Here is an 18,331-nt window from a genome sequence, read left to right as displayed (position 1 = left end):
TGTTTCCACATATGTTCCTCTTGAAGTGAACTAGTCCTCTTAAAGTGGACCAACATAAAAGGGACTTGCTTCTTTTTTGCATTCACATTGTCTTTTTACTTGAGGAGAAGAGGACTCAGTTCAGCTTCAGCTGTGATGGGGACTCAGGGCTATAATACAAACAGGGTAAAAGCAAACAAACCTGAAGAACTGCAACGCACACTTTAAGTGGACTGTTTTTAGAACAACCTGCAGCCCTTTGTTGCTTGTCATTCCCCCCCCCCCCAAAAGAAAAGCTGACTAATAGGAATGAGCACTTTTGGAGGGCCATGACGGACTAAGAGAAAAAAGACTTATTCATGATCACAAATTGTGGAAGTAATTATTAAGCTTGGGGAAAAGAAAATAACAATAGCTTTATGTGTGTCCAAAGATGATTTTTTGTCTTTTATCCAAGCCTGTTGGTTCAATCAGTCAAACTGAAAATATTTATTCTCAAGCACGGAGGAAATTGTTTATAATAGATTAATTTATTACGTTATTTAAAACAATATCATGTTGATGTTGCCAGGTCAATCTTTTTATCATAGCTGAATGAAACATCCCAATTCTTATTATATCACATATTTTATTGACATTACCCCAAATAGATGTTTTTTAGAGGAAACTGTAATGTAAATTAAATAGCATTGAATGAGATTCATGATTAAAAATCTGTGATTCTGCGGAAGGACCCGGTGGTGGCACAGGTGGCCCCCCAGTCACTGAACTTGCGGTACTCTCCGGGCCTCATGAAGTACTGCCGGCCGCGGTAGTTGGGGTGCTCGTAGAGGGTCCAGTAGCCCTCCATGACGTTGCAGGAGTAGATATCACGGCTACGGAATTGATCCTGCACCGACTCGCAGTCATCGCTGAACTCCATCATCTGACCCTGGAGGTTGGGACGCTCATAGATGCGCATGCGGTAAGGGCCCTCGCTGGTCTGGAGGAACACAGTTAAGTGAAATGTAAAGTTAGAACAGGACGTGCATCGGGACGAGGAGCTCCACAGTGTGTGTCTGAGGTGTTTCTTTAACCAGGATGAACTTCTGGCTTATTTTGTCCTGAATCTACTTATGATTGTTTAATTCAATTCAATCCTATTTAAATTTAAATCATAACAGGAGTCATCTCACTGCACTTTTCAGATAGTAAAGTAGGTCTAGACCACACTGAAATTTATAAAGACCTAACAATTCCCCCCAAGAGCAAGCATTTGGTGTGACAGTGGCGAGGAAAAACTTCCTCTAAACATGCAAAAACCTTGGTCAAAACCAGGCTCTTGGTGGGTGGACATCTGTTGCTGGTTGAGACACGGATACAGATATACAGAAATATGATTCATAATAGTTAGAGCAGTTGTGCAGGTCTGATGCGCAGGGGCAAATTGCTTAGCCTCTACTGTACTATTATTGCCCCGGGCAATTATAGTACAGTAGAGGCTAAGCCCAAGCTTTAAGCCCCTAAGGTGCCTTTCCACCGGTAGATTAATTGAAGCACTTTTTACCTTTTTTGATCAATGAAAGTCTAAGTTCAAATCACCACCACTGGTTCTATTCATTTCCATGAGATACTGTATGAGTTAATAGTCCAGACAAATAAATGCTTTTATGCGTACTTAAGTGGTGTTGCTGTGCGAGTGTGTTGCAGTGTGGTCAAAAAACTGTGCTTCCGGGTTGCACCCGAGGAACCAAACATTGGTTCCTATTTATAACTAAGGGCAATAATTGGCTCTTACAGTAACAATAAAGATAAGAAAACCACGGCTAGTAATAATAGTAGCAGCATTGCAGGGCGTAGCGGGCGTAGCAGGGCGTTGAGCAGGACCACGACAACAACCAACTAGTTTAGTATCGTGTGGAGGTTTATGTTCGGTAGGAGAATAAGCAGAAAAACAAAATGTACAATATATTTAGTATTCTTTGCATTATACAGATACAAAAAATACAAAAAACAGAACAAAACACACATGCACGGACTTAAAAACACACATTACAAGTGGCTTCTCATTTGCATGCATCTATAATCCCTAAACTCTAAACCATCACAATCAAATCATATTTCATTAATTATCCCTTCTTACTGTCTGAAGAGCTCATATAAAACAAGGAGCTTTCTTGTCATTGTCACTGATGTCCACACATGTAACAAAAACAACATACAGTTCATGACACAAAATATTGACTCACATATGAGAAGGTACGACAGGAGCGGATGGTGTCGTTGTAGCCCATCCAGCGCTGGTAGTCTGGGTACTCTCCTCTGGTCAGGACGTACTGGTAGCCGGTGTAGTTGGGCTTCTCATACAGCACCCAGCAGCCGCTCTCCACCTTGATGGAGTTGCAGCGGCTGAAGTGGGGATGCATGTCAGGGCAGTCGATGTCGCACTCATAGGAGCGACCCTGGTAGTTCCTGTCCTCGTAAAATATGATCTGAATCCAGGAGAGGAAGCACAAACAGGGAGAGATCAGTTAGCCACAGGGCATAATAACATTCATAAAACACTGATGAATTCAGCATCTTATATTTACATCATAAACTTAAGGACTGCAACTAACTAATATTTTCCTTATCAATTAATCTGTCAATTATTTTCTGGATTAATCGATTAGTCTTTCTAATTTCTCTAAAATGTCTGAACATTTTGAAAAATGTCCCTCCCCAAGTACACAGAAACATGCAGTTAAAAACAAGGATAACACGGTTGAAAAAAACATGCGTATTCTGCCTTTAATGCTGTTAATAAAAGGACACAAGATAACACAAATCAAAGATTTGAATCGAATAATCTATTAGTTGTCTATAAAATGTCAGACAACGGTGAGAAATGTCAATCAGCGTTTCTAAAAACCCAAGATGACGTCCTCAGACGTCTTTTGTCCACATCTCAGATATTCAGTTTACTGTCACAGAGGAACCTAGAAATTACTCACATTTATAGAAGCTTAAATCAGAGAAGTTTTACTTTTTTCATAAAAAATGACTCAAACCGATTAATCTATTATTCAGTAGTTTATTCTCATGCAACTAAGTTGCTAGGAATTTGGTGCACTGTGCAATGTTTTAGATTAAATGGATTTTAGTCTTTTCCCTGAGGATAAAAGACTTATTGATTCATCTTCGCAGCTCTAATAAACTTTGCGCAACCTACAAGGCATTTATGGACATGCCAATGAAGAACATACTGTTGTAGTAGGAACCATGTCCCTGCTGTATATACAATAAATTATTTTAACTTCCCTTTTCTTTTTCCTGCATGCTGATTTTCGTTAACATAAAGCCAGTAAAAGAAGTCAAAGACTGTATTAAGTGTGGGTGATTTCTTCTTTTTTTATCCACTTTGTGAAACAGTTTCCCACCCAGGGCATAGTCATAATATAAATAGCTAGTTACAGCAGCTTTGTTAAACTGCTGCCTTTTTACCAAAGAGATCTGATAGCTTTAGAAGCTACATTAATTTCCTATTTTTCTGCATTATTTTCTGCATTGCTTTGGTTATAATTATAGTGTGTCCAACCGTTTGCTAGCAGGTTTGTGAACACCATTATAGACAGAAAACATACCTTACTCATCCTGGAAAGAGTGCTGGAGCCAGTCACCTACGAAAAATGGTGGTCTCCCAAAGCAGCACCAGAGCCCCGCTATATAAACCTCAATCAAAGGGTTAGCAGATCCCACTTTAGCTGTTTTTTCAATGAGCGGGGATTTAACGCGCTGGCATCGCTGCCAAGGGTCTTGATCCTGGGCATAGAGCAAAAATCCCTGAATCATCAATGCAAAAGTCCTACCAGGCAAATTATCGACCCACTGGGCCCTCTTTATTTATATGCACATCAAAGAGACATTTTATCCACTAATCCATCATCAGGAGAATTAATCTATCCACGCAGAATGTCAGAGGTCATCACAAAACAACATAGTCTTTAACCATTGAAATGTTTAGTTGAAATTTGAAGCTGTGGGAGCTGAAAATCTAAAATAAACATGATAGAAAATGTGAATATCTGTGTAAATAACAGGGAAATAGTCCAGCTGTACTGTTGCAAATCAATTACTAATCATGTGGATTGGGTTACATCAGCTAATAATAAATCCTTTTTTACATTTAAACATAGACATTGTCTTAAAGGGTTATTTTGGATCTTTTCAAGTGTGGTTTTATGAGATAAAAAGATAAGATAATAAAAGATAATTTGTTTATTAGTCCCCAATGGGGAAATTACTGCACTACACTCTGTGTACACACTTTTTGTTAGTACTCACACACAGGCCTGAAATACACACACATGCTCAGGACCTATACATGCACTATACATGGAGAGATGTCAGAGTGAGTGGGCTGCCAGCTGAACCAGCGCCCTGAGCGGTCGGGGGGGTACGGTGCCTTGCTCAAGAGCACCTGGCAGTGCCCAGGAGGTGAACTGGCATCTCTCCAGCCACCAATCCACGCTCCCAACTTTTTGGGTCCATACGGGGATTTGAACCAGTGACCCTCCGGTTCCCAACCCAACTCCCTATGGACTGAGCTACTGCCACCCCCGAATAGAATACCGTACTTATTCACTACATGAAGCTGAAGCACTGTCAGTGTGACAGTAAAAAGAAAAGCAAAGACAGCAGAAGTGAGAAACTCTTGTACTCAAACACTTTTTTCCTCAAGAAATTAGATATAAAGCCCATCAGGAGGACACAACGTAACTGCAGGAGGGGGACGTCAGTCGTGCAGAGACTCCAGTGAACCTTCATAGTGCTCAGCTCTTTCCTCCCCGCGATCACTGTTGTCCTGAGAGTGACACAGAGAGAGGTGGTGTTAGATGTAGGTGATGTCTGTTCAGATCCACAGGGAGGCAGTAGAGGCATGTCATACATCTTTAAAAAAAACATTAGTTTTTAAACCTACAGTATGGCTTTTATCACAATAGCCTGAAACAAGATTTAATAGTCTAGTGCTGTTGTCATTTTCTAATTTCCCTTTGTGAAATTCTGGATTAAAATAATAGCAAAACAAAAATACAGCAGAATTGAGGATAATGTGTCTACTCACACTGAGAAAGGAGTGAGACGAGGAGGAGGAAGATGAAGATGAGTGCACTGAAACTTGTCCAGGCAGGGCACTAGCTTTCTCCCTCTCAGACAGCCATCTTTTCAACTTTTGACCTATGGGAGATTTTCAAGGATTTTAAAAATAACTGAGACCTGACGATGAGTGTGATGATTGATAGATAAGGAGAGAAAAAGCAAGTGGTGGAAACTAACTAAGTCAGTTCACTCAAATACAGTACCAAATTGGATAGTGTGGTTGTATGAGCTACTTCTCCATGGTCATAGTCATACAACATACCTACTACAGTCATTTTACCTCGCAGAACACAGGAGTTGCTGATCTACCGCTGCCTTGATCGGTTAGTTTGTGTTGTTGTGCAACTTTGATGTTGTAAAAGGTTAGTATGGATTCACCAAAGTCTGACAATAACACAAGCTAACTAACTGATCAAGGCAGTGGTAGATCAGCAACTCCCAGGTTCTGGAGGTAAAATGTTTTTGTTAAATGAGTCTGTTGGCTTTGAAGACAGCAGAGATAACGGCATCTTAAAGGTCTGTCTGAAAGCGAGGTGAAGCGCTGAAAATATCCTTGTATGGAATTTTGAAAATCAAAAGAATGTAACAGAACACATTTCAGCAGTACTGGCTGATGTGTGCAACATGCGATGACGGGTCATGAGTGAGTAGTCATTGGTCGCCTATAAAAAGTCACAGGCCAGATAATACCAGATTACTGTTTAATATTTTCATACACTTACTTTGCTTCTTGGAGTGGTACACCGCCTTGTAAGAGCCAAGCATAGCAAACGGATGGTAGGATAGAGTGAAGGGGTACACAATTGGGCCCTAGAAAAACAACAACATAGAAGATTAACATTTCTAGAATTACGCATGACAAACGTGTACAACATAATTGTGTTGGCTTCTTCTAAGCATGAGGGTAAAAAAAAATGAGCCAGGATGCTTGCACCTTCTGGTTAGGGTATGAAGCAGCTGGTTTACACCTGTACAGAGCCAGGATTTCCTCCACCGGAAGGCTGTTCTGAAGCAGGGAAATGGTCCAAAGGTAAGCCGCTAGCAAACTGAATCTTTTCCTCATATGTAGGTATTAAACTTTACTGGGAAATTAAAAACTGCATTCAAGTATTAATGACACTCACCATAATTATCCCAGCAAATGATGACAGAATCATGGCCTTTCGTTCTAAGCGATTAGGGTACTGGGCACTTCCTGAGCTACTTGTTGCTCCACTGTGGAAGAGACGAAAGTGAAGAGAAGTTTTATTCTCCCAGTCGAGTATTTCTACCCAGGTAGTGGCATCAAACTGAAATATTCAAGCTTGTATGAGCCTAATTCAGTTGAAAGCACTTTATAGGATCCACTATCCCCAGCACACACACACACACACTTTTTCACTCAAATTCTCAACATTTTCCTAATCCCGTGCCCTTTACTGCTGTCTTCAGTGTCACCTGTTGAAGGTAGGTTGAAAGTGCCCGTATTATGCGAATTTTCAGGTTCAGAATTGTATTTAGAGGTTGTGTATGAGGTTTATGTGGTTTAATTAAAAAAAAATAAAAACTGTTTTTATTGTACTGCACATTGCTGCAGCTCCTCTTTTCACCCTGTGTGTTGAGCTCTCTGTTTTAGCTACAGAGGGAGATATCTTACTTCTATTCCATTTTTGTTGGGAGTTGCACATGCTCAGCAGCTAGATAAAGACTACTAGCCAGTCAGAAGCAGAGTGTGAGGGCATGCCAGGCTAGCAGCTAGGCAAGCATTATGTGTGTTACAAAATGATGCACGTTTGTCTCTGTAGTAAAGGCTGGACTACAATAGAACTGTTTGTGAACAGTGTTTTCTGTTGGAGATGGTAAGTCCCTTTTGGGGGTGGGGACTTTGGGCTTTTTCACTTCTTAAACCTAAAATATGCAAAAAAAGATGTAAAGTGTAGGACAATTAAGGAAAGGGAAAGAGCCAAAAAGCATAATAAGAGCACTTTAAAGCTACCCAGCAGATAAATTAGCTCAAATGACTTTTACAGGTTGCAACATTTAGTTTAGTTGATTGGTTTACACAAGTAATAATTCTACAGATTAATATACACCTTATCAAAAAAAAGATAGGATAAAGTAAAAAAAAGTAAAAAAAAACGTCAGAAGGGTTTAATCTGGGCACTCTCCAATGCATAATCCATTTAAAATAGAAAAGAAAATACTGAAAAGAAAAAGGGGGGAAGAAAGCCTAAAGTATTTTATGATTCTTAAACTATTATGCATCAAAAATGATAATCCAATCATATATTATTGTAAAATTAGCCATCCTCAATGATACGTACTGTTACTTTTGGTAGTGGAATGCAGAGGGTTTACTTATAACAGAGTATTTCTACACTGTGGTATTACTGTACTTTTTCCATGAAATCATAAGTCCAACTTTAGTCTGTCAAAACACAAGCAACTTACAAGATGTCTCCATCAAGCATGTCCCGTCCCTCTTCTTTGTCCAACCACCAAAGGGCAACACTAATGGCCAGGTCATAGTGAGCCTGTAACACGCACACAGAGAAAATACATAGCAACGTGACACTGAAGCACTTGTTGCAATGATTAGCTCATTCAATTCTTTAAATATTTAGTTTTTACAGCTCAGCCCCTTAATTGTGTCTTCCATCCACTAATGTTTGTAGATGGGACCATTTTTGTCACAGCTCTGATAACTGTTTTTACCAGTTCATCCAGCGTTGAGGAGGTCCCCTTCCCCTTTGGATCAAAAGATGTTTCTCTCAGTTTCTGCCCAATGTAATCACCACTGTTAAGATTAAGAAAACATATAATCAGTTGGCATTTAATAAAGAGCTTTTTAGCAATCTTTTTCAACAGCCACTCACATAAGCGCCTCAACCTCTTTTTTCAGCTGCCTTGCCTCCATTTTCTGAATGAATTACTTTCATGTAGGACTCCTGCAACCTAAACAGGAAACATCTCGTGAAAACAAATGAACCTGTTGCTAAAAGTTAGCTTGCATGACAACATTGTTAACCTAAAAATAAGGGGTTAATTTACTGCTGCATAGCCAAGACATAAACCTGACACCTTGTTGAGCTGCCAACAAACGCAACAACACACCAGTCCAGTACATCTAGTCCACCTTTGTGACAGAGTGCAACAAATCCCAAACTGAATCCAGCTCTCCTTTGCAAAAACATTTTAATGAGCAGATAAAAACAACAATCAGTGGCATATTTTAAACAAATTCAACACGCAAGCATCTGTACTCACCACAAAATTCTGTATGACCGTAAACAAATTTACAGACCTTCAGTTTGCACAATGCTAAAAAATCACACACATGGTTGGCTGCGGTCATGCAGCACTGAATATGGTAACCTTTTGGAGGAACACAAGCCTTTGACGGCGATGTGGAACAGACTTCTCAGGTGAACAGTCTGGACTGAATCATTTATGACCAACCCCCCCGTCAATCTCTGAAAGCATTACCAACCAGTTAATACTGGGAAATGAGCAGAGCAGTGGTTATCAAAACATACAAAGCAGCTTCCATGTTTGCACATGCAAATAACAAAATAAACAATACAAAACAATGTAACCAGCAAACAATGTTAGTGTGACTCAAAACACCAAGATCAAAAGGATTTTATTAATCTTAAGAAAACCAACAACTTGAAATAATAATGATAATAATCAGTTCATAAAAACGGATCCATCCAACTTTGGATTTGTCTTCTGCTGTTGCTTCTTCTTTTTCTTTCCGTCCTTAAACACCGGAGAACTCAGAAACTCGGTGTCGGTAAATTTATCTCCACGCCTCATTTTGCTGTTCCAAAAAAAGAAAACAAAATTAGTCGCTGCTGTTTTCTGATATATTCCATACTGAAACCAAGCCAAAGAGGATGGACAAGATGTCCGCACCTGTTGAGGGTCGGCTCCTTGTAACTGATGACGCCTTTACGCCTCCTGGTTCTCCCCTCGTTTTCCCTGTCTGGGGTTGCAACGGTGTTCGTTAGAGATGTAAGGACTCCTCCTGCTGCAACAGAATGAATCAGAAGTTGAAATTTACCCTTTTTTTCTTTTCTTAAACGTAGGGTTAGGTAGATTTAAGAAATGCTGCATTCCAGGCAACCCGTAACTTATGTGTTCACAACCTTCTACCTGTCAAAGTGCCCTGGAACGGCAGTCAAACCCATAACTTATTACTTGTGAAATCATACTCCCAGTTCCAGTTTTGATGTTGGAATGCTGTTTCCTCTTGGAAATGATGTTGCAAAACAAAGTACCGTAGCATTGTGTGCAAGCGCCAGTCAATTTAAGTATGTACGCTTAATGGTCCCATGAAGGAGTAAAAACCGGACATTTTCATACATTTATAACCCTCTCCAGACGCCCTGGACAGTATCTAAAAGTGGACATGAACGGGCCAAAGAGGATGTTTGATCACCCTTACGTTTACAACCCTTAAAAGCTGTAATCTGCACTGACTACATCTTTACATCCATCACAGTGTTTGTTAAACAGGCTGCAGCTGTACAGACAACAATTTCATCGTGATCTTTACTGGTTATTGAATGTGTAGCCAGGTACAAATTAAAATAAAAGACATAGGCTATAATGGATACCACACCTGGAGAATAATCAGTCGTGAAAGCTGCAGACTCCTCGATCACAGCCACCATGCTTGATGTCTCCCTCCTCGGACTTGTGAGTAAAGAGCCAACCTCTGTGTCAGCAACGCTGACATCTATGTCCAGCCACGGTGGCATCTCATCCATCAGCAGGTGTCCCAGTTTCTGATGAACTGCATCATCACTGGTTTCCCTTGGATTTCTGGTTTCTGTGGTTGTTTGGAGGTTGAAAGTCTGTCTACACCGTTTTGCATTCTGAGCCCTTTTGGACTTTGACTCGTTGAGTTTTGAATCAAACAAATGTTCAAAGATTTCATCCTTTTCACTGATCGTGGAATGTGAGTCAACCACCCGTAAAACATCTAATTGTTTGGAGTTTCTGTCAGGACCATCTATATGACAGACAGGTGAGGCATCACCGCTGCCCTCAAGATAACATGCTTCATCCTCAGATCTAAATCTGTTGTTGCTACGGCTACTTTTTCCCTTCTTTTTCCTTTCATTTGAATGACCAACCCACTCTTCCCTCTGAAAGGCTCTCTTCTTACTGGATCGACTCGTTTCTTCTTTTCTGGCTTTTTTAGGTTTCTGAACTTCTGTTCCTGAAGTGCGGTCTTTGTCCAGCTGCGGTACTTCAAGGTTATTGTTGCTACTCAAATCCTCTTGAAGGCTTTCAGAATCCAAAGTGGCCAGCATAGTACGATGACAGGGGCTTGGCGTTTCCTTGCCAAAAACGCCATTACTGTGCCTGTGTAGGTTTGATTTGGAATGTTTCATTACAACTTCATACATGGTCTCACGGTCCGAGGATCCTGTAGAAGGCGTTAACTCCTGCTCCAAGGCACCTTCTGCTGTTGATGGTGTGTTTGGTGAGGTGCCATCTCTGGCCATTGAGACAACGAATGTCCCTCTGCATCTCAATTTCTGACTTCCCCAAGAATTTGACTTTATTTTGTGATGTGGATTATTGTCCTCATGTTCTAAATCTGGATGTGTGAAGTTATCTGCACAAAGCAAGAACTCTTTCGGAAGTTCTTGGTTTTTGCATGCTTCATACTTTCCCTTAACTACTTCTTCCACTTCATTGTGGACCTGTTCCAATTTGGATCCAAATATGTTGTTGCTACGGCTACTTTTTCCCTTCTTTGTCCTGTCATTTGAATGATCAACACTCCCCTCCCTCTGCAAGACTCTGTTCTTACTGGATCGACTCGTTTCTTCTCCTCTGGCTTTTTTAGGTTTTTGAAACTCTGTTCCTGAAGTGCGGTCTTTGTCCAGAGGCGGTACTTCATGATTATTGTTGCTACTCAAATCATCGTGAGGGCTTCCTGAATCCAGAGTGGCCAACCAAGGACGCTTACAAGAGCTCGGAGTTTCCCTGACAAGGGCTCCATCGCTGAGCTGGTTTGATTCTGAATGTTTTGTAACAACAACAACTGCATCCATGCTCTCCCGGTCTGAGGATCCTGTAGAAGGCGTTAGGTCCTGCTCTACGACACCTTCTGCTGTTGATGCTCCGTTCCGTGGGTCATCTCTGGCCACTGAGACAACAAATGTCCCTCTGCATCTTGATCTCCGACTTCCCCCAAAATTTGTCTTTATTTTGTGCTGTGGATTATTGTCCTCATGTTGTAAATCTGTACGTGTGACTTTATCTGCACAAATCAGTAAATCTTCCAGAAGTTCTTGGTCTTTGCATGCTTCATATTTTCCCTTAACAACTTCTTCCACTTTGTTGTGGACCTGTTCCAATATGGACAGACTGCACTCACTTTCCTGTGATAGTGGATGCAAACTGACAAATGTTTTCCTGGGGACCGAAGACACGCTCCTGCCTTTAATCCTGGACCTCCGGCATGTGATATTGGACGTGGCCTCTTCGGTCGTATTGATCTCCTGTGGTAATTTTACACCTTTGCTGGCTTTTGGTAATTCATTTTTAGGATCCATGAAATAATCGTCCACGTCCGGCATAGCAATGTCCGGGGACTCCGGTTTTGACTTGGTAAGGTCAGAGGATTTTAATTTGTCCTTTAGCCTTTTCTGACTGTTGCCGGCTTTAGACTTGCAAAATTTGGGAATGCGGGATGTGATGACATGCCTACACTGTGTTTTGGGTGACCCTGATGCTGAGTGTGTGTTATCCTCTAGTGCATGGCCATCTGTTTGTATCAACGTGCCAGTGGGTGCACTCTGAACCTCACTCAACCTAGAATCTGCAGACTTTTTCACCTGTGGATTTTCAGCCACACTTGACCCACAGGCTTGTTCCTTGTTCTTCCTGTTTTTCGGCTTGCCAGAACGGCCTGTTTTTTTGGCCTTGGTTTCTACAGTAACTATCTCAGGAGCATTAATTTGCGTCATCTCCATTGTTGTATTCAGAAGCACAGTCTTCTCTTGTTTGTTACCATGTTCTGGTTCTATTTCCATGAATGAGCCACTTGGTAGGGGAACATCGTCAGAAAGATGTGGCTGAGATTTATCACACACGCTTACAGCTGAGGGGATTTGACTGTTAGTAAGACAGGGGACCAACTTGATATCAAATACAGTTTGAGAGAACATCGATGAAAGCCTCTCCACTTCATCCCTAAGGCTGCTGGATGGACGGGATTTTTCTGTCTGGGGAGCTTGTATAAGCTGGCTTGAATGCCTTTTCTCAGCATCTACGTTATCTGTGAAAAAAGAAGTTGTGAAGAATAAATAAATTACTTATTTCAAGGGAATTCTTCAGCAGTATCTTAGGGCAGTAACTCATAAATGTGGATTAATAATGAATTACACCAAATATTCTAAAGCACCCTACCACAGAAAATGTCAGGGACCTCCCTGGGTCTGTTCTGGATATTTAAGACATTTGCGCCAATGTTTTTTTCAGGCAAGTCAGCAGTCACTTTTCCAAGGGGACACAACAAATTCCCTAAAATGTCTGGCTGAGGAGGTAACTGATCTGTAAGACTAAAGGACAGAGAGGGGAAAAAGCAGAAGTCATGCACAGCTGCCTAATCAAAAAAATAAAAACAAACCTGAATACAAAATTTGCTCACCTTGCCACTATAGGATTTTCTTCAATATCGCCAGATAAAGTTGTGTTGTCCTCAGACGGTTTAGGATGATCCTGTGGAGATTACGTGTGGCATAGTTGAATATATGCAGTCATTTTCTGTTGCTATTGTTTAATCATATGTGTGTGCATTTGGTTAGAAAGCAGTCTGACTTTTAAAACCCCATGTGGAACAATTGACAAAAGAACTAAAACATAAAAATAAATTTGTTTCTTATATCAGAATACAGTAGAGCTCTTGAGGAATACCAATGTAAACCGAGCACCATGTCTGTGCTTGACTATGAGAAATATCTTCCGTCCATAGTACTTTAAAACATGCTGCAGATTACCATTTTACCGCGCCTTCTGTTACAAGAGGCACTAATCACTGTGCCATATTAAAAAAAAAAAATGTATCTGGCCCTCACTAGCAACAAGAAGAGAAGTCTAGCGCGTTTGTTTAAAAAGGTCTCCTACAAAAGCAGGATCAGTTTGCATGTCTTGTTGGAAACATCTTTCAGTTTTTGTCCGAGGGTTTTCAATATTTTAGGGCAGCAACTAACTATTATTTTTATTGTTGATTAAGCTGTTGATTATTTTCTCAATTTATAGACTAGTTATTTGGTTTATAAAAGGTCAGAAAATTGTTTCCCAAAGCCCAAATGACGTCCACAAATGTCTAGTTTTGTCCACAACTCAAAGATATCTAGATTACTGCCACAGAGGAGAGAAGAAACTAGAAATTATTCACATTTAAGAAGCTGCAATCAGATAATTCTTTACTTTTGTTACTAAAAACAAAGACTCAAACCCTTTAATATGTTATCAGAATAGTTGGCGATTATTTAATAGTTGACGAGTCAATTAATCGCTGCAGTTCAAATATTACAGCAAATACTGTAAAATATTCATTTCAAGATACTGCTGTGCTAATTTTGTTCCTATCTATGTTACAAAAACAGCAATTGTTAATACTTTTTGAGAGGAATCCTTACACTGTCTGGGAACAGGTCAGCCACCATGTTAAAGTGCTGCAGAGTGTTGCTGTGGAAGGTTTTCAGGAGGAGGAGCTGTGACAGAAAAACAAAATGAACCGCAGTCAATACATTTAATCCCCCAATCAAACAGAACACTTCTGAAACAGTCTGTGCATCATAATGAATAATTGTATGGCAAGAAAGGCCTTGATGTTAATTGCTGTAACACTAAATGATTTTGAGCAAACAAACCAACCAGTTTCCTTTGCTTGTATTTATTGGTGGACAGCTCGAAGCACAGAGCCTTCACTTGTCTCTGATAGAACACAATCCCCTTCTCCAGCTGCCTGCTCCTCTCCTTCTGGGCCTCCAAGGCAAGCGCTAGGGCCTTGTTGTTGGTCTTCAAAGAGACCTTGAAGAAGGAGGAGGTATCTGTTGAAGCAGAAGTATGGAGAAGCAACACAATATCAAAGTCACAGATTTTCTGCTTTCAGAAAATGCCACAACACCTGTGTTACACAAAGTCACATATTGGTGTGGAATTGTGTTATCAAATAAATGACAGACTCACTTAGAATCTTATTTTTGATCTTTGTTGCAGCTGCAGTTTTCTGGGAAGGCTTGACAGGCGTCATCATGGTCCTCATAGGTAACATTGCTGGATAAATATGAAGGGCTTCCTGACTGACAAAATAAATAACCTAAAAGAAAACGAACATGTTAACTTCGTACACCACCACTGATTTAGCACGCACGGAAGCATGTAACAAAGTCGGCTTCCGTTGGTTTTGTTGGGTGAAGTGCACTGGTGGAAGAAGTATTCAGATCCTTTACTTAACCTTAACAGTTTTAGATTTATGGCAGCTTTATTCTATTTATGAAAATGCAATGCAGACACATGGAATAAAAAATAAAACTAGCACCTAGCTAGCTTGCTATACTACCGTATATTAGTTGAGCTAAGTCAACCAATAGCAATGCCCATTTGGTAAGTCTCTGACAATACTTTTCCCCTCTGCAAACCAATCATGCCCAACCCTGACCGAACGTTAGGCTAGCTAGCTAAGCTAGCTGACGCTAGGTGTTTAACTTAGCTAACAAAACAGGTGGTTTATGTTTTCGTCCAAACGTTAATGTTGACGGTGGCTATATTTAATCCGCTTCATCCGAGGATGACTCCACTTTGCAAACTTGATGTTAACGTTAACTAACTAGCACGTTACTCTCAAAATATTGGAAGAACCTACCGTTATTAAACGTCAAGCAGCGTAAGACATTGCTCAACCAAAAGTGCTTGTTGGCTACCGTGAATTGATTAAAGTAAGCTAATCTTTCATGAGCCTAAAAACGTAAATTCATCGTGTGAAACAGGGAAAAGCTGCTCATTCTATTTTGAACATAAACGAAAAGTCCGCCACGGACATGCGCATGCGCTTGGAGACGCGTCATAGGAGATGCAAGCCAATCAGAAACGATATAACCCTTTTCTGCCTGCTTTGCCCATGGCGTTGCCCTGGCGTTGCCCTAACGCTACAAACGTCTACTCTGTTTACATCCATAATCTCTTTGGGTCCGTGTACAATTTGATAGTTTTTTTCCATTTCACCACGAAACTAACAAACGGAAATAACATGTTTTTTCGACTTTCGTTTCAATAAAAAAACGAATAAACGAAAAAACAAAGCTGTCTTTCCGTTTTTGGTTTTTAATTTCAACGATTCAAACAAAACAAAACAAAAAACTATCAAAACATACATGGACCTCTTTGGCTTTGTCGTGTGTATTTTTATTCATAACTGATAAAGTAAATATGTCATACTGTACACTGTAGTAGTTAACTAACTCCAGAAGATGGCAGTAGTGAAACAATGAAGTATGCAAGCTACCGTTTATGTTTTCAATCGATAGTTCTGAGTGCTGTTTTTTTGCTTTATGGATCACAATAGTGCAGGTCTCGAATCGTCAGGGCTGTTGGTGTCGCCGTTTCTTTCAGGTGTTTTACAGATGTCTCCGAGGTTGGACTGCTTCCTGCATTGATGTCAAATTAATACAGTTAAAGGGTAATTCGCATTTTTTTACTGTCACGGCAATTCCGTAAGTTTCATGCGTCAACTGTTCCAGGAAGGAGGTTGTTGCACCCTACCGGCTAGTTAGCATATGAGGCTAACATTAGCCAGCTTGGCTAAATACAGCAGGCAAATTGTTCCTAGGATGGCGATTGTATGACCCGCCCTTATCTCCCTGTGATTGTGTAGTAGTCGCTACCTACTCTGGTTTGGTTGGTTAGGTTTAGACACACAGGACAAGATTGGTTAGGGTAGAATGTCAGGCAGCCATTCAGGGACGTACTAGGGCGGGACATGCCTTCCCTATCCTGGGAAGAAAATCCAGCTACACTACTGAAATTTATGAAGCTAGTTGGCTAACGTTATCCAACCTAACCCTATATTATTTATTCTGTGTTTAACGGTAGTTGCTGCTAAATGTGGTTGTAAATGTCACATATTACAAACACAATGACACCTAAACTACATTTGGCAAAATGCAATTAAATTCGCTAGCTGAGGCTACAAGGCTGTTGCTGGGTAGACAACTACTTAAAGTACTGCTTTTTTGGCGGTCGTAATCTGTCTGCAGACTATCAGCACATCCAAGTGATAGTGAACATTATCGTTTGTTCATTATATTAGTGATATGATATCCTGTCTGATAAGGCGGAGAGCTAGGTGTTTAATCTGTCAAATGAGTCTGCCCACAGCAGTCATCCTGCGGCCTCCTGTTGTGATCACATGATGCGTTTGAGAATGTGATGCTGCTACTTCTGCTTTCTCCCCTTGTTTTCCCTTTTCATACTAACTAAAATGGCATGCATTGCAAACTCAGAGTCTGTAGCTTTCTTCAAAGGGTAAGTCTAGAGGAGATTTGAAGGCTGTTTCCGTTTATTTACTTTGTTAGTAACGTTAAATGAACAAGGAATGTGGTTAGAGTGTGACAGATGTACAGTAGTCGAGACTGATTCTAATTACCCGTCCACATCCTGATTTCGACTTCATCTGTATAATAATCCATAAGGGCTGAGATAGTATTATTATTAATAATCACACTGTAAAAACTGTTACAAGTTGAATTATTATTATCGAATTTAATGACCTGAAAAATCAACAAAATCCTCACATTTTTCAAGCTGGACCCCTGAAATATATTTGCCCGAAAAATAGCTGTAATTAATTTTCGGTCAAATAATGAATCAACCAATCGTTTTAGCTCTGCTTGTATGTGTTGTTAGGTACAGTAGTAGTTTAATTTTTAACAAAAAATCTTATTTTATAACCACTTCAATTGTTTTGAATGCAAAAGTCTTAATTTGTGAAGTAACTAAAGCTGTTTATTAAATAGTAGTGGATTAAAAAGTACAATATTTCCCTCTGCAATGAAGTGGAGTAGAAATACAAAGTAGCATGGAAAGAAAATACTCAAATAAAAGTACCTTAAATTTTGTGCTTAAATACAGTAACTAAGTGAATTTACTTTAGTTAAATTCCACCACCGCATAGCAGGGATCCAATATAGATGGTTAGGATTTTGATTGTAACAGCAGTGTGGATTAATAAAAAATAATAATAGTAATAAAAGTCTAACTACAATATTTTTCCTCTTGAGGGAAAACACAAACAGGAATTTCAGAAGCACAGAAAAAAATGTCAATGTTCAAACTACTAATATAAATAAATAAATGAATCTAATACAATTTTATTATCAGTTTACATTGAAATTTATTTTGTGTTCATGAGCAGCTCCGCTCAAACAAAAAGGAAAGTATGCACAAAGTTAGACAGCAATCACACATGTAGTACAAAAGATGAAACGTACACCAACAGCCATGACTAAGAAACCGGTTTCATGATCTCCTGAGAATAAGAAACCAAAATCAGATCTCTTGTAAATCCAGGCTGTGATGTTTTAGAAAAAGTTGTTAATATTTGAAACATTAAAGGGTTACACTGAAATGTTGACTTCCTCAAGTGGTGGTATTTTATCACACGGTTTAGTTTCACACAATTGCATTTCTTTTGAGGTAATCCTCTTTTTTGCAAGCGCTATTTATTTCTTCACATTTCCACTTTTATGTGTTTGTGTGCACAGTGTTGTACATGCAATTTTAGTAAGTAAGTCAGTAAGTATACAGTTAGGTTGGTTGGTTTGTAACGTACAGTCAGGTCAGTATTTCACAGGGCTACAAGAGGGCTGAGTGCTTTTTAACAGTGCTGATACACCTTTACTTAGTTCTAGTTCTCTGATTTCAATGAATGACAGAACTAGTTAATTTTTAGGGTCATGAAATTGTTCACCAGTTGCTAGAAACAAATAAAAAACTGCTCTAATCTGGCATGACATCAGTGAGTATGCAGTGTTTCCCTAGGTTTGTGGAAGACTTAGTTAAGTGCACTTATTTGGGGCTGGGGATTCAGTAGTCCTCCCTCAAAAAATGTTGTTTTTCAATTAAAAGAAAATGCAATTTCACATCACCATTATTGTAACCACATCTGTGTCTAAAACGTGGGTTAGGAATTTATAATGTTGAAGTTTATTTTACATTTATTTAG

The 18,331-nt window shown here is 39.8% G+C and overlaps 4 protein-coding genes across 13 annotated transcripts in view; 1 reads left to right on the top strand and 3 right to left on the bottom strand.

Moving 5' to 3' along the window:
* Positions 1–507: 507 nt before the first annotated feature.
* Positions 508–3,822, bottom strand: LOC117953133 (gamma-crystallin M2-like). The gene is made up of 3 exons (XM_034885957.1): positions 3,582–3,822; positions 2,208–2,450; positions 508–961 (listed from the first exon to the last, which is right to left on the bottom strand). The coding sequence occupies exons 1-3, from the start codon at positions 3,588–3,590 to the stop codon at positions 686–688; spliced, it is 528 nt and encodes a 175-aa protein (XP_034741848.1). The 5' UTR covers positions 3,591–3,822; the 3' UTR covers positions 508–685.
* Positions 3,823–4,565: 743 nt separating this feature from the next.
* Positions 4,566–8,466, bottom strand: LOC117953120 (uncharacterized protein C2orf80-like). 2 transcript variants are annotated; one of them, XM_034885915.1, is made up of 9 exons: positions 8,344–8,466; positions 7,953–8,024; positions 7,792–7,873; positions 7,528–7,610; positions 6,222–6,312; positions 6,032–6,103; positions 5,820–5,907; positions 5,063–5,175; positions 4,566–4,801 (listed from the first exon to the last, which is right to left on the bottom strand). In XM_034885915.1, exons 2-9 carry the CDS (start codon positions 7,991–7,993, stop codon positions 4,733–4,735), a joined length of 639 nt encoding a protein of 212 aa, XP_034741806.1. In that variant the 5' UTR covers positions 7,994–8,024; positions 8,344–8,466; the 3' UTR covers positions 4,566–4,732. The 2 variants fall into 2 exon arrangements, with proteins under 2 accessions (XP_034741806.1, XP_034741807.1); XM_034885916.1 differs by lacking the exon at positions 6,032–6,103.
* A 237-nt stretch (positions 8,467–8,703) lies between these two features.
* Positions 8,704–15,150, bottom strand: si:dkey-57a22.11 (uncharacterized protein LOC569865 homolog). 3 transcript variants are annotated; one of them, XM_034885842.1, is made up of 10 exons: positions 14,975–15,150; positions 14,299–14,428; positions 13,984–14,159; positions 13,746–13,820; positions 12,752–12,822; positions 12,511–12,662; positions 10,821–12,379; positions 9,704–10,166; positions 8,995–9,109; positions 8,704–8,899 (listed from the first exon to the last, which is right to left on the bottom strand). In XM_034885842.1, exons 2-10 carry the CDS (start codon positions 14,381–14,383, stop codon positions 8,767–8,769), a joined length of 2,829 nt encoding a protein of 942 aa, XP_034741733.1. In that variant the 5' UTR covers positions 14,384–14,428; positions 14,975–15,150; the 3' UTR covers positions 8,704–8,766. The 3 variants fall into 3 exon arrangements, with proteins under 3 accessions (XP_034741733.1, XP_034741731.1, XP_034741732.1); XM_034885840.1 differs by having other exon boundaries at positions 9,704–12,379; XM_034885841.1 differs by having other exon boundaries at positions 8,995–9,106; positions 9,704–12,379.
* A 512-nt stretch (positions 15,151–15,662) lies between these two features.
* Positions 15,663–18,331, top strand: part of pikfyve (phosphoinositide kinase, FYVE finger containing) — a 35,696-nt gene continuing 33,027 nt past the window's right edge. For 4 of the 7 annotated variants that reach the window (XM_034885808.1, XM_034885806.1, XM_034885807.1 and 1 more), the window contains exon 1: positions 16,548–16,632. In XM_034885808.1, the coding sequence (XP_034741699.1) occupies positions 16,589–16,632 (44 nt within the window). In that variant the 5' untranslated portion in view covers positions 16,548–16,588. Of the gene's footprint in view, positions 15,788–16,547; positions 16,633–18,331 lie in introns of those variants that run through there. The other 3 variants (XM_034885810.1, XM_034885809.1, XM_034885805.1) reach the window with 2 other exon arrangements.

This window comes from Etheostoma cragini, chromosome 11 (genome assembly GCF_013103735.1).
Source record: "Etheostoma cragini isolate CJK2018 chromosome 11, CSU_Ecrag_1.0, whole genome shotgun sequence".
NCBI classification, from domain to species: Eukaryota; Metazoa; Chordata; class Actinopteri; order Perciformes; family Percidae; genus Etheostoma; species Etheostoma cragini.
This window is presented reverse-complemented; position numbering and strand designations above follow the sequence as displayed.